The 15,506-nt window shown below is 32.0% G+C and overlaps 1 protein-coding gene across 3 annotated transcripts in view; it reads left to right on the forward strand.

Moving 5' to 3' along the window:
* Positions 1–6,577: 6,577 nt before the first annotated feature.
* LOC143187638 (putative peptidoglycan muropeptide transporter SLC46) overlaps positions 6,578–15,506 on the forward strand; it is a 148,622-nt gene continuing 139,693 nt past the window's right edge. For all 3 annotated transcript variants that reach the window (XM_076391878.1, XM_076391875.1, XM_076391876.1), the window contains exon 1: positions 6,578–7,903. In XM_076391878.1, coding sequence (XP_076247993.1) covers positions 6,916–7,903 — 988 coding nt within the window. In that variant the 5' untranslated portion in view covers positions 6,578–6,915. The remainder of the gene's footprint in view (positions 7,904–15,506) is intronic.

The following is a 15,506-nucleotide window of genomic DNA, read 5'->3' on the forward strand; positions in this document are numbered from 1 at the left end:
ATTCCTTTACCAAGCCAACACGTGGCGCGATAGCTCGTACCGCCGTGAAAACTTTCTCGAGCGGAATAGAAAAATTGCGTAAAATTATTATAACGTGTCAGTCAGTTCAGTCTGTTAAACAATAGTACCTTCATGTGAATAATCGATACATATGATAACCAGTACAACTTCGGAATTGTTATGAATGCAATTATAAATTGAACGTAAAATGCATATCTAAAGGAGGGACTGTCTCAACAAATAATTGTAACATAAGTAGCTTGGTAACGCATAAGATTGTGGAAAATCTTGACCAAGTTCATGCATGTATTCGCGATGAAATGTTGATAGTGCCTCTCCTTCTTAGAATATTGAAAGCAAATGTGACGTTTCGGCTTATCAATTCTAAACTATACATTCGGTGATGTGTATAAAATCAATTTGAAATTGCGAACCATTCATACTGACGGAGAATTATTAAAAATTAATTAGACAACGTATTGTTTCAAATAAAATTAAGTATATAAAACTATAATCAAAGGTATGAGAATTTGACGAAATAGTATACGCGTGTTGAGCTAAAATCGAACATTTATGTATTGCATCGACATTCGTGATTTTTCTGAAATGTATGAATATTAGTTTTGTTTTTGAGATGAACACGTAGGTACACACACTTCTGTCTCTTAGATCTGATTTGACTTAACCAATCACGGATCATCGAGCGCCGAAATCTCACCCTCATTAGCTTATGAGAAAGAACGATGCGACTACGCCTTAATCGAAGTGGTCCAACTCTGGACGCTTCCGGACGAGGGAAGCTGTGACACTCTTCGACGAATAATCGCGAGGTGCGTGTGTCTTCTTTCCTTGGAGAAGGATTCTGAGGCAGCCAAAAAGAAAGAGAGAGAGAAAGAGAACGTACTAAGATTACAAAGGAAAGTTTCTATAAATTTAAATTCAGTCATTTCATATAGACAGGATGAGTCCTTTTAAATCATTGTCATCTTCCAATTATCTTCCGATTTGGTTTTTCTTTATTGGTTGATGTAAATTAATGGCAATAGTAATCTTCAGAAGTTATTATTAACTTTGGTTTACCTAACTGAAGATTCTGTTTCTTTCAATTCATATTGCATTCGAGAATATTGTCATTGTATTTGAATTCTTTCTAATACATATATACTTACTCAAGCGAATTTCAATATCATATCCTTGAATTCCAATAGACAGCAAAACGAGTAATTCAAAGATTTGAATAAAGATTCAGTTCATGATTAAAGCGTCAACGAGCTCACGAAAACTTAAATACACAAGTTACGTCGCCCGTCGTAACACATACAGATGCGTAGTTTAATGATGACAGTGGATACCGTCACTTCAAGATATTACAGGAAACGAGAGGACAAGTATATTAGCCAAAGAAGCCTCATTTCTTGACTGTGATTATAGAGTTAAAATACCACTTACAGACTTTCAGGAAAATTTTAAGAGGATTATGTAGAAGGAGGTTATGAGAGAAGTACAAAAACAATTTATAGCTAAAAGAAGAAAATATTTTGATAAATTTTATAAAATTCGAATAAAACTTTGGTTCTATAGATAAAATCTGACAAGGGCATTAGTATTTAGAACTAACAAATTAAGAAGTGATTATTACAGCCTTCAAGAATTATTCTTGAGTGTTGGAGACGCAAATTCTGAATGTTCATACCTGTCACAAAATGCTAATTATCTGTTATGGGACTGTCCTTTATATATACATAGATATTAAAAAAATATGTTAGGAAAGTTGAAAAGTATCATATTGTCTCCTACAGACCAGATTTAAGGTCAGTTAGAATAATAAATGAATATTTTAACATGTACAACATTAAACTATAAATAAGTCAGAAAATGCTAATAAATATTTGGAATAGTATTATATTGTATAATTAATAGTATATTCTGTGACAAGATTTAGGGGTGGCGGGGGGGGGGGGGGGGGGGGGATATACAGGGTATTTTCACACATGTATGATATTTTTGGAGGATATATATTCAAGACACGCAGACAATGAAAAAAGTTCATGTGCACATATGCCCGGAAACGCTTAATTTTTAATTATATACTCTTTTATATTGGGTACAGTGTGATACTTTCTTTAAGATATATCACTGTGTGCCACTCATTCAAGCGGCCGAAATATTGCTGGGCCTAGTAGAATCTTAAAAAGGATGGATCGCAAACCGTGCAGGCAAGAAACGGTTCAGCATTTTACGCAATATTAAATAGCATGTAACTAAAGAACTATGCGTTTCTGAGCATATGTGTATTTGGACCTTTTTCATTGTCTTTGTATCTAGAACCTATTTCCCGAAAGAGTCTTACATCTTTCTTATGGGTCATTCCACGCGAAATCGGACACGTTTTGGAGCAAGTTCTTGTAATTTGCTCAAATTTGAATATGTTGTAGTCTTTAACGATGTTTAAACGTACCCTAAAGGATTTTTCAAAATTTTGAAAATTGTCGATTTTACAGCTGTTTGAAGTTAAGTGCTACCTTTTCTTTAAAAAATTATAGCTATTGAACTAGTAAGCGGATGGAGATGAGCTTTACGGTGCTTATAGAGAAAACATTGAAGTTTGTAAAAAAAATTATTTCATTTAAAAGAACTTGTTTTTTAATCATCTTTTTTGCAATTATTTTAAACAAATGCAGGTTTTTAAGATGATGCGCGATTTTAAAAATCTGGAAAAAAGGGAGAATATAGTTTGATCCTTCCCCTTGATGGACAAACTTTCAAAAAGATGGACATTTTAAAATTGGGCCTGTGAAAATTGCCGAAAGTTGACGCTGCGTCGAGTCTCACTGCTGTGGCGGGCGCGTCGTCGCTGGCAGCCTACTCGACTCCAGCGGGCGAACGTGCGTTATTATTTGGAATCAAGGCGACTTCACCCAACATTATTCTACATTATCTCCGAGCATTTGCAAGGTTTAATGCAATCAATAAATATTGGTAACTCAATCTTCGTCTTATTCTTGAAAACATAAATATAATCTCTTAAATCCTAGCTTTCATTTCGAAGATTTTGGTATTAATGCAGAATGGCACTTTTTTGCAACTTCACATGGCAAAAATGAATGTGAACTTGTCAATAAGTATCATTGACAAAGAGTGAGTTACCAATATTTGCCGCCTTGATCGCAAATAATAACGCACGTTCGTCCGCTGGTGTCGAGTAGGCTGCCAGCGACGACGCGCCCGCCACAGCAGTGCGACTCGACGCAGCGTCAACTTTCGGCAATTTTCACAGGTCCAATTTTAAAATGTCCATCTTTTTGAAAGTTTGTCCATCAAGGGGAAGGATCAAACTATATTCTCCCTTTTTTTCAGATTTTTAAAATCGCGCATCATCTTAAATGTTCATCTGCATTTGTTTAAAATAATTGCAAAAGAAATGATTAAAAAACAAGTTTTTTTAAATGAAATAATTTTTTTTACAAACTTCAATGTTTTCTCTATAAGCACCGTAAAGCTCATCTCCATCCGCTTACTAGTTCAATAGCTATAATTTTTTTAAAAAAAGGTAGCACTTAACTTCAAACAGCTGTAAAATCGACAATTTTCAAAATTTTGAAAAATCCTTTAGGGTACGTTTAAATATCGTTAAAGACTACAACATATTCAAATTTGAGCAAATTACAAGAACTTGCTCCGAAACGTGCCCGATTTCGCGTGAAATGACCCTTATGTCTTACGGGATTTGAGCCACCGTTTCACGCAACACAAAATAGCATATAACTAAAAAACTAAGTATTTCCGGACATATTCATACGAACTTTCTTCATTATCTAGGTACGTAGAACCTATACTTCAAATATGTCCCACATGTTTATGTGTATACCTAAGGAGGACAATGTGTTGTTTTATTTGTTTTTCTTTATTACTTTTAATACATATTTATTTATAATGAATAATTCTTTCACCTGGTTACAAAAATAAGTTTTACGTGCGCTTTTCGGTATAGCGGCTGCCATGGTTACTTAAAAACAATTAAACCGATTTAATCCAAATTTGGCACAGCTAATTTCTACCCAGATACACAGTTTCTGATCTAGCCATTGTTTACAAAATTTATTTTCAAGAAAATAGAAGCTTTCTAAATAACTATTTTCTTTTTCGTGCAAAAAACTTATCAATTTTTGTGTAATATGTTGTGCATTTCTGTTCTTGGTAGACCAGTAAGACGTACAGGAAGGGAAATAGATATAAACAAGCAATTAGTATTTATTTCTCAGGTCGACGATGGTAGTTAGGAATTAAAGACTTCCAAATTATATTCCGTTAGATTAGTAATAAGATTTAATTCGATAAAATATTCAGACTTCAAAAGAAGATCTTTAAGATGTGTGCTATCTGTGGTGCATAATATCTATCGACTACATAGTCGAATGTAAAAATAAAAAACGCAATCGTGTCGAATAACGAATAAAATTGTATTCGAATAACATTGATTGAAATAACAATAAAACTTTATTCATGTAAGTAATAATTTTTTTGTCGAATAAAATCGTTATTTGTTACTTACGAATATATAAATCTGGGGTTTCTATTCGTTATTCGAAATAAAGTTTATCTGACTCTAGTGTTAGATACAGATTTGTATCGTTTTAAACAATGACATTTCGTTATTCTTGGGATTCGACATAAACGCCACGACGTCTGGTAGCAGAAAAGAAAAATATTATTAACACTACGTTAAGAGCACCTTTTCCTTCAATAATATTTCTATACGAAGAATTTGCTTCGTCCAAGAGTAAATTTCTTCGATTTTAATTATCATTTTCACGTGACTCAAGACAATTACGTGTATCTTGCCGTCGATACAGTGTTATTTGTCGCCATATTCAGTGTATATTGACAGGAGGCTCTCCCCTATGTTAAATCCTAATACTATTAGGTTGTCCCATTAATCGTTTTCGTAATTTGGTCAATTGTGTAAGAAAATGACAAAGACTTATGAAACAACAGAATATAATAGTAAGTCAGTCTTTAATTACTTAATAGGAAAACAAGAAACTTTAACATGGATTATAAATTTTAAAAGTTGTCTTAAGAATAGAACACCAAAAGTGCTGTACTAGGTACAGCAGTGAAATCTTTCGTGTGTGGTCTTGTGGGCAGAATGAATGACAAGCCTTAAATATAATATGGCAATTGATATCGAAACGAAATTATTAAAACCGTAAAAATTACATTTAATTACACATTCAAGTAGTATTCCACAGGAAGATGGATTATAATATTATAACACGTTTGTTTATGGAAGTGTTTAAAATTTTATGGGACTTTTGTTATTTTTATAATAAAGCAGCACACACTAATACACTACAATTTTGCATAATGGATTTGTGTTCGAGTTTCAAATCGGATAGTTCTACGGATTTAGTAAGTGTTATTTTAAAATTTAATAATAAATTATTTAAAGACTGTGTAGCTTCCTGTGTCTACTATTTCTATCGCATATCCAATTCAATTACATTGTCATAATTCAAAAATTTTAATCTGCCAATATCCCATAAAACGGAGATCGCTCAGTTGCGAGAAAGAAGTCTCTATGGATATATTTTTATTTTTAAATGTAGGAATTGTAATATATGTATACGTATGTCGTAGAAAAGTACAGCATGAAGCAGTTTTGTTTGTTTGTTTTCTGTGCCTTGCAATGAAACATAAAGAATATAACTTCTATGCCGATGTCTGTTATTGTGTTCTGGTCTTTTAGACGGAATTTTGAATGATTTTATTTCTACTTTTGTGGAGTAAAATGAGAGGATATTTGTGCGAGTAAATTTGTAATTTATAAGCAAGTCTACGAAATCATATAAATTAATTTGTTCTAATGCTTTGCAATGTACTGTGTAAGAATGCGTATATTGCGATTGTGTTCCTGGTTATATCTTGTTGTTTTTGCTTAGACATACTTCCGGCACAATTTGTAACGGCTCAGCGATTTCATAGTTAGACTCTGAGCTGAGACCATTGATGAAACGCTGTTCTTTACTATTGTCAAACATCTACTTTTTCTTTCCCTAGAATCGAATTATAGTAGCAATAATCTGCAAAAGTAAAAAGAAAAGAAAAAAGTCTTACTCATTATAATATATTTTGCCCATGTACATTGATAAAATTAATTATACTATCGCTATATCTCTATTATTATGATTTTTATCTTTGTGATATAACATCAATTTTATGGTATGAAAGCTGACCTTGACCTGAAATGTCGTGAAGAGCGGAATCGGAAATGCTGACGCGTTGTCAACTAGTGGTTAGGCATTGTCGTAGAATCAATTTGTAGCTACGACATTTTGACAGGCATCATGTAATTGATGGTAGGTAGGTGTACTCAAGAATACTCTCTACATATGTAAAGGATAAAGATGTTAGAGAGAACAGAAGAACAGACTACGAGGTGGTGGAGGAAGAGTTAGAGCAGGAGGTAGTCAAGAGGCGGAAGAAGGGAAGGAGGTAACGGCAGTATTACAATCGACAATGGTGCATTAGTCAGGAATAGACGGTCAGACCGGACACTTCTGTGAATTGACTAAAATCTAACAGAACGATATACTCAAACATAAGAACAACTTTAAGAATTGAACATTTAAAGTTAGTGTAGAACGAACGTGAAAGGAAAGTAATATTTGTCATAGTTCATATAATTCTACAATAGAAATAGTACTAACAAACACCGCTGGAAACGTAATCCTCAAAGAACATTTTGAAAATTTGACAAAATGAAACTGCTATCTGACTGTCAAAAGATCATTAACTTCGAAAAGTTTTAAAGCAATTTACATGACATAAATGTATTCTATATGCGTATGTTATATACGTTTTGAAATATATTAAAAACGTTTAATAGAATAAAATATTATACTATTTCAAAAGATGGCCGAAACAACATTCAATAGTTTGGTTACAAGTGTTAATTTGGAAAAGCAGCGGGATTCTGATAAAGTACCTACTGAAGCCGTTGTTTGGAAATCCATGACAGTACGTCAAAAATGGTCCTATTTTGTCAGCAACATAACCGTGGAACCTATGGTTGCCTGCTACGTAATCCCCTGTATGTTGGCTTCCTTCGCTACACAAAATCTCAGTTTAGAAAAAGCTTGCAGAGTAAATCTGGCCTATTCTGATGAAGTGTGCACAGCCTTAGCAAATAGAAACACAACAGGTTACGAAGCGGAAGAAACAGCTGTCCAGCAGTTGGTTGCCGGTATGCAAACGTGGAAAACAGCATTGACAAGCGGTTTGCCAACAATCATGATCTTGTTTATAGGAGCTTGGAGTGATCGCACGGGATTGCGAAAGCCTTGCATGCTTTTGCCAATTATTGGAGAATTTATTAGTAGCGTTAGTATGCTTCTGTGCACGTATTTTTTTTACGAAGTACCAATGGAAGTTACCGGTGTGTTTGAAGCTCTGTGGCCGTCTTTAACAGGTGGCTGGTTCACCATGTTTATGGGTGTTTTCAGTTATATTGCAGATATTACTTCTGTAGAATCAAGAACGCTTAGAATCGGTGCCGCCAATGTTTTCTTATCTCTCGGTGTGCCCATTGGTGTGGCCATGTCAGGAATATTGTATTTAAAATTGGGCTTTTACGGTGTTTATAGCATATCGACTGTATGTTATGTGTTATGCTTCGTTTACGGACTAATAGTGATCAAAGAGCCTTTAAGGCCACATCTTAAGCAAACTGAGAAGACTACTCAAAAGAAAGTGTCGCTGTGCAAATCAATGTCGGACTTTTTTGCATTTAAACACATCGAAGAAACTTTCCGTGTGGCTTTCAAAAAGGACAGAAATAATCGACGGAAACGGGTTATAGTACTCATGATTATCGTTATGGTTGTGATTGGACCACTTTACGGTAAGTTCGTCATATTATTATATGTATGTATACACACATTATACTTCATACGTTAAAATATTTACTTCTATGTGCGTTAATTGTTGTGTTAAAACATGGAATTTACAAATTGTTTCATTTTGTATATTTGAAATTTTCCGTAGTGTTTATGTGAAAGTAAAAACTATTCTATTATATATAAAGAGTACATTCTATGTAAAGAGTTCCCTAAGCTGATTATCTATAGTACTATACAAAAACGAAAAGATTATTCATCGATTAAATAAACGTATCTTGCAATTTGACACTGATATTTTGTTATAGTACAAAACATATTCAGATTTTTTATAATCATATATGAAATTATTCATTTTTAATGATTACACTCCTCTGAAGACGTGAATAAAAATTACTTTCACCAACGTCAACTGTTAGCAGTATAAGAGTTTGCTCATCATAGCTTTTGTTTATTCATTTATGATACACAATGTTTCATAAAAAAACTTGATTTTCTGCAGCAATCCTTTTTCATTATTTGTACAAAGTTTATCGTAAATTTTGGCAAATAAGGATTTATAATGCTAAAGTAAGTCGAAAATGTAGAATAACAATTTTTGATGCAAGATTTTGTTTGAAAGAAAGTCGACTGCGAAGTTTCTTTAAGTATGCTTACATTTGAGAAACATCCAGCGTTCAAACAAAGTTATGACTTACAAATGCAGATCGAATTAATATACTAAACTTCAGTAATAGATTAATTTAATTTAACTACAAATTGCTGAAATTCGACTATATTTTGATTATTCTTTAATCAAAACGTAAACTATTTCTTTGTTATAACCTCATAAAGAAGAACTGAATAGAATTAAATTCAGAAGTCCTAAAGATCACAATACTTTTTCTCCACGTTTAACCTAGTAAGACTTTTCTAACAAAATGTGGTAGGAACTTTATGGATTGAAAATTGTCGATTTGTATTTTCGACTTACTTTTGCATGAGGAATCGGTCTCTTTGGGCTTGTACCGTGATTTTGGGTACAAGCTGTATAATTTAAACGGAATAATCTTAATTCGTAATAAAATTTTGTTAAGCTTATTGAAGTATCTAGATAATGTCCGTATTATGTGCACGTCTTAATACATGCATTAACAATGAAGTAACACAAATTTTGTCAAAGGTTACGAAATATATTTTTAACGGTATCCATTTATTGAGTGACAATTTACAGATATTGATTTTAAACATAATTTAATAATACCTGACAATAGGATCGTATACTAAATATCTTACAAATTTTAGAACTTTACATTGTAAAGCTACCGCCTGCCAAAATTGTTATTTTATATTGAATAAATAAGGATTATAACGTGAAATCTTCATTTCTACTAATATTCTATTTGACATTTATTTGCGACGTATGGATGACAATTAAGTGGAAATAGAAAAAGTTACATAATAATCGCACTATTCATAGTATGTACGCATGTAATATTTTCGTAAAATACAGTAATCTACATATAGAGGTAGCATTCGTCAAACATGTGGGCATTTTAAACAAACTAAATTCAAAATAGAATAAAAGATTAAATATTTGAAATAAAAGATTTGTATAATTAACTTTATAAGTACATACATTAAGATTTTCTTCTCATTTATAGTTACATAAAGTACTGTGCTTCCTTGAAAGTTAATTTTCTCTCGTATGCTTTCTATGACACGGATTTTTTCTTAGCCATTTTTTCAAACATCGTTTTCTTATTAGTGATTTTTATACATTTTAAAAAGGTTTTGTAAATTATTCCATTATGAAAACTTTTCAGATAAGTGTGCACTAAACTTTTGAACAGTTGTTATTTCTGTACCATCTTTTTTTTGTGATTATTAACTTCTCAAGTGAATTAATAATCAATGAATCATGATTACATTTTATAAAGATTTGTGTTAAATGAAGTTCTATAACTAATTTGGTTAGAAATGAAATTTTCCTTTCTTCTCAAACGTAGCCTGAATCGGAGAATTTAGCAACAAATCAAAAAATAACTTTTGTACCTATATTGATATGTATGAATTTTGCCTTATTACATAAAATATTGTTCTTTAAAGATATCAATGTTATCAATGTATGTATCGTATATTCTAATCCATTATCTGTTTCGTGTCAAGCGTAAACTACAGAGTTCTTTTAAAACAGCTACAGTTAGTCACAAGATATTCGGACACTGGTGCAATTTAACTTTCATATTCTGTATGTAGCAAACAAAACTGCAAAAGCTTTTCAATTATAACATACAGATTCTTAAATAATAGAACAAAAATGAAACAATAGCTCACTTTTATGTTACAAAAATATTCGAACATCTTATAAACAGACGATAAAGTTTTAACTGATATCATTTTATAAAAATTTATTATTTTATTGAATATCCTTGTATTCAATAACGTATTTTAAGCAGTTTGGCTTTCGAATATTAATAATTACTTTTCGTTCATGATTGACGCTGTTTCTTATTCCCCTGTTAGTCGATTTTATAATTTTTATTTAGTGCTTATCGTTATTTTTTATATATTTTATCGTTCAATAATTCATTTCATAGAAATATCCATGCCCTTGTAAAATAAATTTGTACTTTAGTTTTATACCATGGGGTAGCTTACACACTTTTTACGTAACAGCGGTTTCTGTGGAATTGGTTATATTTTTAATATGTTGTTGTTTTTACGATGCTGATCAAGTTTCCACAGATATGACTTCAGAAAACACCAACTTTTAAAAGTTACAGAGCTCTAAAGTACTTATAATTGTATGTCAGGTTCGCTACCCTTCATATGACATCGTGTGAGAGGTCTGTGTTCAACTAACGGCGAGTTACACGGCTAGTAGTTTGAAGTAGTACGTTGCTTTATCGGCAACGAACGTGTTAAAGAGGAACAACATTTTGGCCCACGAAAAAGTATGTTCTTTATGAATCTTTTGTAAGACGTACATGGTCTATTGCATATGTTACTGACTGGGAGAGTTAAAGATGCATATTTTAGCTATTAATTAAGAATTTTTTCATTACTAAATATACACATTTACTCATGTTATAGCTGTTACTATAAAACGCAGTACACTGAGTAAAGTTTCATGATTTTAGAATTTATTCACGTTCAATTCATCTGCAGAAAAAACGCAAACAATTTTTCACGTATATTAGTGTAGTTTCAGTTAAGCATACTAAAATTCAATTATAATAATTTTTGGTAAAATAGCAGACGTTAAGAGAAGAAGTTTTATAAATGCGACCACAAATGAGTACATTTTGGAGTGGTAAAAATAGTAAATATTATTTTAAAAGAATTTCCGTACAGCTAACTGAAAATATTTATACATAAAATAAGTATGCAAAAATAGAAGTACATTCGTTTAAAATTGCTGAACAAAATCTCGGAAACAGTTTAAGAAATATCATTTTGAGAAAAACGCATTTGAAGTTTTCAATTCGTTTATTTTGTGTACAAGCATAACAAATTTTAAAACTGACCATATCTCCTCAATTCCTAATCCGTAGTTCTAATTCCCCATATTTGTTGATAGTCGATTTGTAAACATTTTACGAGTCTGGTCATCGAAATTCATATCGAGGTTCATGTGCACATTAGCGGTATTGATACGCCGTGCATCTTCCCGTATGCCCCATAGAATAATTCTACATTGTAGATATTTCAAAATGAAAGCATTGGAGCTCTCATTATTATTTTGTGTATTTCCACTAAATTATCGTATCAATAATTCTGATTCACTTAAATCAGTGTAAAATGATTTTAAAGCATCGATCACGTTTCCTAACTTTCTTCTTACCTGTTGCAGCTTCGCGCGCGACAAACTAAAAAACGCTGTAACTTCGTTATTTACAAGAATTTCATCTGTATCTTTTGGGAGTCCATTCTTAAAGGGGTATACTTCTAAATTATGTAAAAAAATCGATTTTTTCGATTTGTCAAAGTATTGTTTCCCCTTAATAAAAATTGTATTTCCAGTATAACATTACTCACCCACAAACGTACATATGAAAATCGCATAATCTGTCAACTTTTCTCAGCATTTAATACACATACACATGCACGTGTGTATACGTATACAGTATGGGCTTTTCATACATACGTGTGTGTATGTATGTTAAGTAACATATGAAAAATACGACTTGTGATAATACCTTCGCTGGTAATCTGAAACAACGCACCATCTTAAAGTTACCATTGATGCAGCTCGTCGCTAACCGGACACAGATGTCTCAGGCTGCGGTTACAGTGGATGCGTGTTTTAATCAACTGATGTTCTGACGAATATGTCCGAACCATTTATTGTATGAGCGAGACAAGTTCAGACATAGTCGTCAGAAAACGCATTCAATGTAACCGCAGCCTCACGCGATAATGCGTGAACGGCAACTTGTGGATAGGCCTGCTCACGCACAAGCGCATAATCGGCAGCGAACATGTTCCACAATTTTCAGTACTTTAGGACCTTGTAACTCAGAAAGTTGAGATTTTCTGAGGTCGTACCTGTGGAAACATTTGATCAGCATCATAAGAATAGTAAGAGGTCCTTCGTAAAGTATTTGAATATTCTTGTAAAATTAAATTATACTAGTCCGAATATTTTTGTGACTAACTGTGCATCTTCTGATAAGAATATTCTGGTTTGATGAAGTTTTTTCTATTTTAGAGAAAAATGATTACGCTTTCCAATACTGTACATCAAAATTACAAGGTCTTCTTGCTTATTTTTCGTAATATTTGTCAGACATCTTTCTTTAAGGGCAGATTTTATTCTCCAGACACAAATTTATAATAAAATTGGTTTATAAAATTGAACAGCAGAATGTTCAAGTTCGAAAATGCTTTTTTTTAATTAGTTTTAGACGAATTTTAGTAAAGTTATGGAGGTTTGAAATATAACAAAATCGTAAAATAATTTTGTATGGTTTTTGGAGTCAAATACTCCACTTTGTGTTGATGATCTTGTTGAGTGAGTCACATGAAAACTATTGAATATGCAACATACTGATTACAGATTACAAGAATCTTAGCAATTGCCCACGTACAGTTTTGTATGTTCGGTCTGAAAAAATTTTCTACGAAGCTAAAATTTCCGTTACTATCAATTCCTTGTATTAAAACATGTCCAGCACAATCCCAAATTGCCCATTGCCTAAACATTGAATACAATATTTAAACTGAAAGTATTTCTTAATCTCAATGTATCCTTTTGACGCTAAAATCTAAAATACTTTTGCCATAAGTATGCATACGTATGCATCTGACTAACATTTACAATTGAATTTTTTATAATCAAAAGCAGTTACCAGATGATTTTATTATATTTTTGCCATTTACTTGATGTATGATTCCACTTCATCATCGAATCAGTGAATCGAATTTACAATAAGTGATTCACAATTTTAATCCAATAATAAACGTCAGGAAAAGTTTTCCAGTTATTTGATGCCAAAATATTTCAGTTCTTTACATTACACATATAATCATAGGTCATTTACTGCTTTATTAGAAAGTTATAACAAAAACCTATGGGTGCAATTAGATGCGTGTTGTGCACATTAGTAATCATTTTTCTTAAAACTGGATATGTAGGTCGAGGAGGATTAATACTTTGTCCTTCAAGATCGTTCAATCTCACTAATCTCGTGACACTTAACTTTTATCTGTTAGAAACATTGAAGAAAAAGTACGTTAAACATGCGTCACGAATTGATACAAAAAGTTACAAATTCGTTTACTGAAATGAACTACAATTGAACTTCGTAGTAGAGTAACCCACTAAAAAACCTTAAAAAGATACAAATGTCCTCAAGTATATACATCCCTTGCAAACACCAATCCATTACAAGAATTGATTGTCTACAAAAAATGGATCACTTACAAAAACCAATTTAAGATATTAAGTTAAGTAAATCCATTGAAATCAATAATTAATATGGTGCTAATTATTGTGTAAATATTAATTTAATTAACCTTTTACAAAAACTTTAGCAATATTGTAATCCCAACACATATAATTTTAATCCTATTTCCACTGTTATTATGTATCTCCTTAAAAAAATTTTTATGATACTACTTATATGCTTCCGAAAACTCATGTTTGACCATATGGCTTCAGTTTTATGATTTAAAATCAACTTACAAAGCCCATTGCTTATACCACGGTTAAAAGTAGAGTGCCTGCTCGGGGATGAGCTTACGTGACTAAGAAATATTTGGTGGGCTCTTTCGTAAAGAGATTCTGTAATAATAAACATAACAGAATTCTCTTTTAATGCCTTGAGCGCCATGGTTCACTAATCAAGTCTATACCTGGGTGGCAGCAATTATCCACCGTTAGCGGAAAAAATACATATATACGTCATGACCACTATACATATTGGTTTCAATAACAATCATATTAATCAGTTCATCGGTGTAGAAGGACTCAAAAATTTCTATCATTATATCTTTTGTAAGTGTAGATACTTGGACTCCTGAGTCTCCAATAAATGGAAAAAGTGGACGTTGTGTACCACTAAATGTCCAAGAATGCTTCGTTCATGTTTCTTCGTTTTCTTTTCTGTCGTGGCTTTCACTGTCTTCAGTAGAAAAGGTACTATCAGATTCTTCTGAGGCTGTATATACTTTCAGTTTCACTGTCACTGATATCGTTTCTGCTATCTTCTGAAAAACTTTCTGTATTTGCATTGCTTTTTGCTATAGTTACAAGTATAATGTAATAGTAGTCACTACAATGATGTAATTACTAGAACAGTATATGGAAGACTGAATTTACCGTAGAACAGAAAAAAATATGTGCATAAGCTCTAACCAATTTGTTAGGATAATGTCTCAACTCAAGATATAACACAATACAGTCTCGCAAATAAACACATTTGACACAAACATTGAGATATATGAGGAATTTTATAATCTGTATATGTACGTTATTGCCGCTGTGAATAGATTTTGACGATGACATGCACATATGACATAAACAACAACAGACATCAAGGGGTTAATGATAATGATAACATATGTACTACATGCAAAATTTGGTCATACTGTGTATATAGTGTCAAACATTGCAGCTTAATAAAAAACTTTTCTGTTATCACATTTACAATCAAAAAGTATGCGGCATACATTACTCAATTTACTCTCTTTTCTCAATGTCATTCCTTTACCATTCTTTTCTCAAGACATATTCTATTACTTAATACTGGCAGTTTTTATCTGGATAAAAGTTAGCTTATGCTTAATTGCATTACAAAAGGGCCCACCAAGTATTTCCTAATTAAGTAAGTTAATCGTCAAGCAGACACTCTACTTTTAACTGTAGTATACACAATGGTTTTTATAAGTTGATTTCTTATTATAAAAATGAAGGTGTACACCATAAAGTCAAACATGTGTTTTATGGGGCATATAAAAAACATTTAAAACAATATAAAAAACATTGTAGCAGATACATTATAACAGTGGAAATAGGATTAAAATGATATTTGTTGGGACTACAATATTGCTAAAGTTTTTGTAAAAGGTTAATTTAATTAATATTTACACAATAATTAAGACAATATTAATTATTGTGCGAAG

This window comes from Calliopsis andreniformis, unplaced genomic scaffold (assembly GCF_051401765.1).
Source record: "Calliopsis andreniformis isolate RMS-2024a unplaced genomic scaffold, iyCalAndr_principal scaffold0133, whole genome shotgun sequence".
Lineage (NCBI taxonomy): Eukaryota > Metazoa > Arthropoda > Insecta > Hymenoptera > Andrenidae > Calliopsis > Calliopsis andreniformis.